This window comes from Protobothrops mucrosquamatus, unplaced genomic scaffold (assembly GCF_001527695.2).
Source record: "Protobothrops mucrosquamatus isolate PMUCROS unplaced genomic scaffold, P.Mucros_1.0 scaffold_41, whole genome shotgun sequence".
Taxonomy (NCBI): Eukaryota; Metazoa; Chordata; class Lepidosauria; order Squamata; family Viperidae; genus Protobothrops; species Protobothrops mucrosquamatus.
This window is the reverse complement of record NW_015386117.1, coordinates 238,779-248,395: the sequence shown is the minus strand read 5'-3', so window position 1 is coordinate 248,395 and position 9,617 is coordinate 238,779. Positions and strand designations below refer to the sequence as shown.

Genomic DNA, 9,617 nt, shown 5'->3' with positions numbered 1-9,617 from the left:
TTTTTTTTTTCCCGTAAGAAGTTGAAATTGACTGATTGAACCTTTTTTTTTTGCACACAACAGCGGAGACCTAAAGCGAAAAGGTTTTATAAAACGCAGCTGAAGGTCTAGGACTGGGGTGATGGCGCATGTGTCCATAGAGAGAGCTCTGAGTGCCACCTTTGGCACCTGTGCCGTAGGTTCGCCACCACTGCCCTAACTCTAATGTTCAATAATTTTAAAGCCATAGGACAGCCGCCCCTCGGGACTTGACCACATCGCTCTCATCTCCCATTTCGTTGGTTGCTTGGCCATGAAGCCAAATCAAAAGAGGGCCCTCTTGATTGCTGAGGCTGGTTTGTAGAAGTGTTTTTCAAATTGGCTACTACAGTATAAGGTGGTGGACCAACTCCCAGAATTCCCCATCCAGCATGCTGGCTGGAGAATTCTGGGTGTTCACAGAATAACATAGTTGGAAGAGACCTTGGAGGTCTTATAGTCCGACCCCCTGCTCAAGCAGGAAACCGTGTACCAAGTCCAACTGGCCAAGTTTATAAAAACCACTGCTTTAAAACAAAAGGGCTGATTCATTCAAAGAAATTTTAAAACACCCTGGCTGCTGTACTACTTTTCTCTCAGTTGTGCTCCTTTCCCAGTACACCAACCATTAAAGAAGGACCTTGTGGATGCTAAAGCAGCAATGGTGAGAAAAGACTCTATCTTCTTGGCCTTTGGTTTCAAAAGCTGATCTTGGTTCTGTGTTTCAAGCATAATTGGAGGAGACTTGGGTTTCTCAAAACAAATCTGCCCGAACCACATCTATTGTGGTCCTTCAGGGTAAATCTATAAGACTTCAAGAAAGGGATTTGCGCCGTGTTAACTACGCGGTTCTCTCTCATTTGCTGCAGTGCTGCCCATTTTCTCTGCTGTCTCCTGCTCTTGTCCATTCCAGCATTGAGCATGGTAAAGAAGAATACTATTCCTGATGGGTAAGTATCACATAAGTACTGCCTAGAAAAATAAAAGGGGAGAGGGCTCTGACAGCCCCACCTGGTTCTCTCTTGCCTCAACAACATCTTTGTAATCTACTACAAGACAAGGTAAGTATTTATGATCACATGAGCATGCAGGTTACCATTCCCCCAGGTAAGTATTTTATCTCACATTTTATAATGCTCCATCAGCCATCAGTATCTCCTATTCCTCCTTTATCCTCAACTTTGGACTTGGAATAAATTAACTCTATAATCACAGTTATGTCATTGACATGGCATAGAAGGTTGATACCAAGATTACTTCAGTATAACAACATGATACCATTGCAATGGCTTGGATTTATTACATGGTATTCAGTTTACCTTTTGATTAAACAAGAACGCTTTCAGTAATTTCATAGAACTGGCCTTAACTTGGGCATGTGATTTAGTTTTCTTTTTGCAAGATTTTTGTCCCAGTGGCAATTACCCTATATTTTATTAATGTCCGATAGTTTTAACTTAGCCTACAAAGATGTTGCATTATTTCTGTTCTTCTGACATGCAAAATACCTGAACACATTTTTAAAGCTAAATAAACATGCTTTACTGAAAAAGATGTTTAATGAACTTGCTAGTGTGACTATCTTCAGTGTTCACTGAATTTTTGGCAGAAATGATATTAAAAGATAAAACATAAGTTATATTACCAAGCAATATATCTAAAATTAGTTCTGTTATATTACTTCCTAAAGCAAAAACATATTATTAAGCATGGAGTTTTATTGCTTAATTATTTCCTGCTCCTTCTCTACTGCCCTCTTACCTTGTTCATTATTATCAATGTTGCTAGTGTTATTTGTTTTTATTAATAATGCAGAGTTTTTGAAAATCTCAGGGTAAATATTGAACATGGAAAGCTTATTTTCTGAATCAGCTGAATAGTTAATTAACTGCTGAGAAGATACTTAGTAACTAAAATGTTTATGTTTATGTTTATTTAGATTTGTATACCGCCCTATCTCCCTTACGGGACTCAGGGCGGTGAACAGGCGATAATAAAAATCACAATAAATATCTATTCTAAAATCAAATTAAATAAATAAAGGCCTGCTCTAAAATACCCCATATAAAAACCTATACTAAAACCTAATTAAGACTACGCCAGGCCGGCCGCACGAAATAGATGGGTTTTCAGGGCTCGGCGAAAAAGGCGCAGGTCCGCAGTTGTACGTAGGTCGGGGGGTAGGTCATTCCAGAGGGCAGGAGCTGCCACAGAGAAGGCTCTCCCCCTGGGGGTCGCCAGCTGGCATTGACTGGCCGACGGCACCCTAAGGAGGCCCTCTCTGTGGGAGCGGACTGGTTGAAGGGAGGTATTTGGTAGGAGGCGGTCTTGCAAATACCTAGGTCCATTGCCATGGAGCGCTTTAAAGGTTGTTACTAACACCTTGAAGCGCACCCGGAAGGCCACAGGCAGCCAGTGCAGCTCACGCAGGAGAGGTGTTACATGGGAGTATCTAGAGGCCCCCAAAATCCCCCGTGGGGCCGCATTCTGAACTAGCTGGAGCCTCCAGGTGCACCTCAAGGGGAGCCCCATGTAGAGAGCGTTGCAATAGTCCAGGCGGGAAACAACGAGGGCTTGAGTGACCGTGCATAGATATAAACTGATCAGTTTAGTAGTCCCAACATTCAGTAAAATGTTGAATTTACCATTGAGAGTAATAGCTTAACATGGAAAGAAATATCGTGAAAACTATTAGCCAAAAATATAAGAAAAAAAATAAGATTAGTATTTGTTATGCTATTTATTAAATTTCAAGGTGACATGATTCTAAAAAGATTCTGGGCAGTTTATAACTTTAAAAGAACACATGATATTAAAAAAGTGCTCTGTCAAACCACCTGAATAAAAACCAAAACATTGCAATGGGTTTCACAAACACTATAGCCCAGAGACTTATGAAACTTTCAAAGAATAGGAGCCAGATGTATCATCGTGGGGATGCAGGAACTGTGACAGAGAAGGCCTGGTTCCTTGTTCTCACAAGTTGGCAACATCTGACTTAAGAAAGCCAGATTACACCCAATCTGCCTAATTGCATTGAATTGGCAGGAACAGAGAAAGGCACTCCCTCAAATAACCAGGCCCTATTCCATGAAAGGTTTTATAAATAACAACCAGCACCTTGAATTGCACCTGGAAGCCAATTGGTAACCAATGAAGTTTGTGAAGCAGTGATGACATGGGTAAAATGCAAGAAGCCCATAACTTGCCTGTGCCACTGCATTTGAACCAGATGAAGCTTCTGGATGGTCCTCAAGGACAGTTCTATGGAGCCTGCATTGCATTAGTGATCATGAGATAATAAGTGTCTGAAGAGCCTCGCAGTTAAGGCAAGGGTGCAGCTGGTGCATAAGATGAGCCTACAGAACAGTGGTTCTCAACCTTTTTAATGCCGTGACCCTTTAATACAGTTCCTCATATTGTGGTGACCCCCAACACCCATCCAGCTGGCCGGGGAGGGGGGGCAGGAAGGCCGCTCCGCCGGCTCCCCCAGCCTGGTTGGAGAAGCGCCATTCCTCTCCCTCTTTTTCTCTCTTTCCTTTCTCTCTTTCCTCTCTTTTTCTTTCTTCTCTCTCTTTCTCTTTCTCTCTTTCCCCTCTCTTTTCCTGTTTCTCTCTCTTTCTTTCTCTTTCTCCTCTCTCTCTCTCTTTCTGTTTCCTCCCTTTCTCTTTCTCTCTCTTTTCATCTCTCTCTCTCTTTCCTCTCTCTTTTCCTCTGTTTCTCTTCTTTCCTCTCTTTCTCTCTCTCTCTCTTATGGCAGCATCGTCGGGGTTCCTGGCTGCCGCCCCCGCCGCATCCTCAGCTGAACGGGCAGGGAGGGGGAGCAGGACAGGAGGCAGCGGATTTGGTGGCAGCACGGCAGCATCGTCGGAGTTCCCCGCCGCCGCCCCTGGCCCAGCTGCCACCCCTGCCGCTTCCTCAGCCAAACGGGCAGGGAGGGAGAGCAGGACGGGAGACAGCGGCTTTGGTGGCAGCGGCGGCAGCACGGCAGCATCATCGGAGTGGGGAGGGGGAGCAGGATGGGAGGCAGCGGCTTCGGCGGCCACAGCTGCATCGTTGGAGGTCCCTGCCACCCCCGACCTAGCTGCTGCCCCCACTGGGACTCCGCGCTGCCTGGCCTCGTCCTCCATCCATCGATGGAGCCGTGATGAGGGCTGGTGCCGCGCGGCCCACCAGCCCCTCCGCCAGCCCGGCTGTTCCCCCCCAGGCACTCTTCTTGCCCCAGTGCCCGCCCGAGCCGCCTCGGCAGCAGGAGGAAGAAGGGGAGTAGAAGGGTGAGAAAACTGCCGCCGCCGCCCCAACCGGGACTCCACGCTGCCCAGCCTCACCCTCCGCCCATCCGATGGAGCTGCGGCGGGGGCTGGTACTGCGTGGCCCCTGCCAGACCCTCTGCCAGCCCGGCTGCTCCCCCCAGGCACCCCTTTTGCCCCGGCGCCTGCTCGAGCCGCCTTGGGGGCAGCAGGAGGAAGAAGGGGAGGAGGAAGAGGAGGGCAAGGAAGTCGCCGCCAGCGTTGGGCCCCAGGAGGCGGCTCTCCTCTCCTACCTTTGCTGAATCTCCTTCCCGGCAGCCTGGACTCCAATGGTCGATCTGGCTGGAGATCGCAGGGGCTGGTCTCCCTTGGGCCGCGGCTTGCGGGAGGGCTTGCCCGCTCAGCGGAGCCTCCAGCAGGCCGCTCACAGCAGGGATCCCAGGGTTTCCCCAGGCGGCTCCATGGCCACGAGGCCCTGGTTGCGCTTCTCCCAGTGGGTGGGACATCCGGGCGCAGGGCCAATCAGGAGCCTTGCAGGAGGTAAGTCCGCCTGAGAGAGAGAGAGAAGCGAAACAAAAGTGCCTCTCTGTCTCTCTCTCTCTGCAAATGGTGGAGGAGGCCATGCAGAGACGGATGCGGAGCGGTGTCTCGGTTCCTAAGACCATTGGAAATATGTGTTTTCCGATGGTCTTAGGCGACCCCTGTGAAAGAGTTGTTCGACCCCCAAAAGGGTCGCGACCCACAGGTTGAGAACCGCTGCTATAGAATGATCCTGGTCATAACTATCACTGGCTTTTTCAGTAGTAGCTTGCAAGACCAGGATGCTGCTAGTCTCAAATGGGAGAATGCAACCTAAGACCAAAGATGAAAACATCCCAAACCTAAGGGAACTAAATAGCCCAGCTACTCAATGTGATTGGAGTTAAGCTTCAATATGTTCCTCCCCATCCAGATCCAAACAGTCTCCAGAGAGTGGTTAATACAGTGACAACTTCAGATGTGCAGTCCAGATTGAGACTAGGAAGGACTGCTATGGAAGGACGTAAACTCTCCAGCACAGTTCTTACAATTCACACAGCCAGTGCAAGAGGATACCGTGATTGATAGATCAAGAAGCGCAAGAATGGCGACACTGTCTTCATTTGAGCTTTGCTAGAAATGCAAAGCTTTTTTGCAACCAATACTGTCTTAGTACTGGCCTGAAATCTAATTGAAATGAATCCAGATAATCTGCTTCCTCCAGATTTTCTGCAACTGCTTCTGATCACCTTCTCAACAGCCTTCTTCACAAAGCAAAGGTTGGAAGCTGGATGGTAACTGTCCACAATATGAAATCCAGCAATGCCCCCCAGGAAGGGGTATACCCACTGCCTCCTTCAACACTGGAGAGATCATCTCCTTCATCAGAAAGACCAATACCATTGCAGGGCCACAACCACAGGTTACCTCCTTCTTAACTCAGGGAGAACTTTAAAAAACATGACTGAATTCACAGTTTGAAGGACATTTTCAGGAGTCACAGTATTAGGGCAGATAACATTACATGTCTATAAACGAGGCAATGCTAGGATTAAGATTTACATAGATCTATTTAAGTGAATCAGAATTATCTGTAGATAGCATGAATACTTATTACTATAGTTCCTGATATTCCTGGGATGTGTCTCTCCCAGTAAAAAATGGATCACTCTAGACAAGATAGGTATCTGTGGACACAATAAGGACAGAGAAATAATGTTTTGCCTCCCTCAGCCAAATTCGGTCTGTTAATCATGTTTAGTACAGTTAGCACTTTGTCTGCCTCCACCAATTCTGTAGGCATCTCTCTGGCACTTCATCTCCAGTTCCTCAGAAATCAAAGTACACCCCGGGATCACCACTCAGGTCACAAAGGAGCTATGGGTGCAAGGCCTTGGTCACTGAGCTGTTCCAGGCTGCAACCAAGACCTTGGCTGAGCAGCCTACTTGATCTTCAAGGAAAATCCCAAGCTACTCTGTAATCGGAATCTATCCGGTCACCTTGGATGCAACACTGAACAACAATGAACAGTCAACCTGCTGGAATGATTGGCAACAGTGAGCAAGAGGGCAACCATAGATAGTAATATCCTCCAACACTAGATCATATCATAATTGCCAAGAGAAAAACCAACTCTAATGTACAATCCCCAGTATGTGTCAGGCCTCACAAACCTAGGATTGGTGCAGCATAGCTTGGAAGCAAAGAGCTCCTAAGCCAGTGTCTCCAAGGAGATGGGCTAAAGTCCCTGAGAATTACCAGCCTCAGGGACTTCATCCCAATTCCAGCAATGGAATACAGCAACTCAAGCAAAGATGATGCTGTGCAGCAAGGAGGACAATTCAATAGCAGTGATTTCTAAAAGCCTAACTTCAACCAGAGACTCTCCTATTTGGTTATTTGCAGAGCAGAGCACCCTCAACAACTTGTGGATAATAATAGTCACCCTTCCCTGGGGTCTCAACTGATGCAAAACCTAAAACCACAATGGATATATTAACCAAAGGGGAATATCTTCTTCTGGGCCCACCCAGGTCTTGATAATACCAATCAGGTTGGTGCCCTCACCCAAAATAAGATTATGGAGAAGAGCAGATTTATTAGGTAACTTGATGCTCAAAAATAATAGCTGTGACGGTTACTATTCTGCATTGAGCTATACATATGTTCAGCATGGTAATAATTATAATTTGTATCATATTAAATGAAGCTCAGTACACATTAGTGATATTCACATGTACCCTATTAATGCATGTTGAAGCTTAAAAATCATTACTGTTTGAGGTTTGTGGTAGCAGTTAGCATTTAAAGAGTTACATTCAGTTGTCTGTTTTTTGTTTATTAAACTCATACTTCACTGTTCTCTATATTTCTAGTAGATATGTGCAAATAGCAGCACACAAGTAAAAATACACATTGAGTACATAAGATTTTGATAACTCTTTTTTAAAATATATCTTTTTATTTGGTCTTCTGTGAATTGGGAAAATCAGAAATGACTATTTTTGATGGTGGAACAAAAAATATCACTTAATTTATTGAAGCTTGTTCTGAGGTTATATGCTTGATTTTTTGCATATTTGTATTCATAAGTGTGATACAGAGTTTATAGTCATTTAATTTACATTATCTTCATCCCATGCCTGTTAAAATTATTTGTAGTTTGGCTTAATAAATTAAAGTGAAAGAAAGTTGTAATTTTGTAATTGAAATATCTCTTTACAGTGGATATATTATTTGTAAATATAAACACTTTTTATTGTAAGGAACATTCTCTTATGTTTATATGAGAAATAAAATGCAGTATAATATAATTAATTCAATATAAAATGATTGTCACATTATATATATGAGAACCACTTTGATGTAGTAGTTAAAGTTCTGGTATAGAAACCAAGGAGTCTGTGAGTTCTTTTCCCACCTTAAGCATGAAAGTTAGCTGGGTGACTTTGGGCAATCATTTTCAGCTCAGCCTACCCCAGAGGACTGTTGTGATAATAGGAGGAGGAAGAAGTATTATCTGCGTTCACTGCCTTGAATAACTTATTAGATAATAAATGTGGGATAAAAATTTAAAAAATGAATACTTAATAATCTTTAGCTTTTATTCATAAATATCTCAAGCTAACAAACATCTCAGTATCAATTTCTATATTGTTAATGAAGCCATCGTTTCCATAATAGTTAAAGTAATAAATATGCTTTTATATAGTTGTTTTTATAATTACTGAAAAGTTTTCATTATTTCCTTAGATTTTAGGATCTCTTGCAAACGGATTATTTTGTCAAAATACAATGTTATAAAACACCTCTATAAATACAGAGTAATTTGCTTGAACATGTACTTAAATCAGTTTTTTTTAAATCTGTTTTTGGCAACCAATTCTGAAATATCCTATGAAAATAAAATTTTAATCATTTCAGATATCTGGCATTGTTATATAACATGTTTTTATTTTTGGTCATTGTTATATGAATTGTTTATGTTAATGATCTGGTATCATTATATAAGATGCTAATTGTTTTATGAACCACTATCGTTTTGTTGTCATTTTATATAAACAACCACACATAGGATCAAATACATACACATTTTGTCAGACCATAATTGCAAAGCTTCAATCATGGAATTTAACTAGGGTCAGCTTCAAGGCTTTGCCTTATTTGTATTTCTAACTAGAGTGTCCAATAAAATTTTTCTACTCAGTTCTATGTGTTTCTTTATTTTACCAATCAGCTATAGTTAATCCTAGGATACACCTAGGGCACAGATCGGCAACCTGCGGCTCCGGAGCTGCATACGGCTCTTTGAGCCTTCTTCTGCGGCTCCCAGCCTCTTCTGCCATTTGCAGAGAGAGACAGAGAGAGGCACTTGCGCTTCCCTTCTCTCTCTCTCTCTCTCTCTCTCTCTCTCTCTCTCTCTCTCTCTCTCTCTCTCTCTCTCTCTGTGTAAAAAAGTGGCCTCACCCTGTTCCACGAGCTGAAAAGCTTATGGGGCGGGGCTCCTCCCTTTGCTGCGTCTCTGCAGGAAGCAGGAAGGGCAGGAGAGAGCTAGCTAGCCCAGCTATGCTGACTCAGGAATTCTGGGAGTTGCAGTCCATGAGTCATAAAAGAGCCGAGGTTGCCTACCCCTGAGCTAGCCCAATAAGAATGTGTGTCAGCTTGTTGGAGAACAGCTTGAAGCCAGCTTGCCAGGTGAGCAGAAGATTGGAGAGAGGGAGGGGGAGAGAGAGAGAGAGAGAAAAAGGGGGAGAAGAAAGAGGGAGAGGAAATGGAGAGAAAAAGAGAAAGGGGGGAGAGGAAAAAGAGGGAGGAAAGGGAGAGGAAAGAGAAAAAGAAAGAGGGAGAGGAAAGAGAAAAAGAGGAAAGGGAGAGGAGAGAGGGAGGGAGAGAGTGGGGAAGCGCAAGTGCCTCTCTCTCTCTCTCTCTCTCTCACACACACACACACACACACACACACATTGAGTGGGGGAAGAGGACTGGCAGACCAAGGGCAGAAAGAGAGGGAGAGGGAGGGAGGGAGACAGAGACAGAGAGAGACCCTTTTGACATCTAAAATGAAGATAACACTGCATCTATCCTTTTTTAACTTTATTATTACACACACACACACACACACACACACACACACATATATATATATATATATATATATATATGACTGATAGCACTTAAAAAAGTGAGACCACCAGGAGAATTATGAAACCATAAAAAGGTTTAATAAATATAAAACGCCGAGCTTTCGCCGGGTCCTCCCGGCTTCATCAGGGCAAACTGCCACGAATGTGAGATGTGCTTTATAAGGATGGAATCTTTTGCACACGGCCCTT

The 9,617-nt window shown here is 44.0% G+C and overlaps 1 protein-coding gene across 1 annotated transcript in view; it reads left to right on the top strand.

Annotated features, from left to right (window-relative positions):
* The first annotated feature begins 826 nt into the window (after window positions 1–826).
* The window catches only part of LOC107282937 (RNA/RNP complex-1-interacting phosphatase), a 20,718-nt gene continuing 11,927 nt past the window's right edge, over window positions 827–9,617 (top strand). Inside the window, exon 1 of the mRNA XM_015810778.1 lies at window positions 827–968. Coding sequence (XP_015666264.1) covers window positions 940–968 — 29 coding nt within the window. The 5' untranslated portion in view covers window positions 827–939. The remainder of the gene's footprint in view (window positions 969–9,617) is intronic.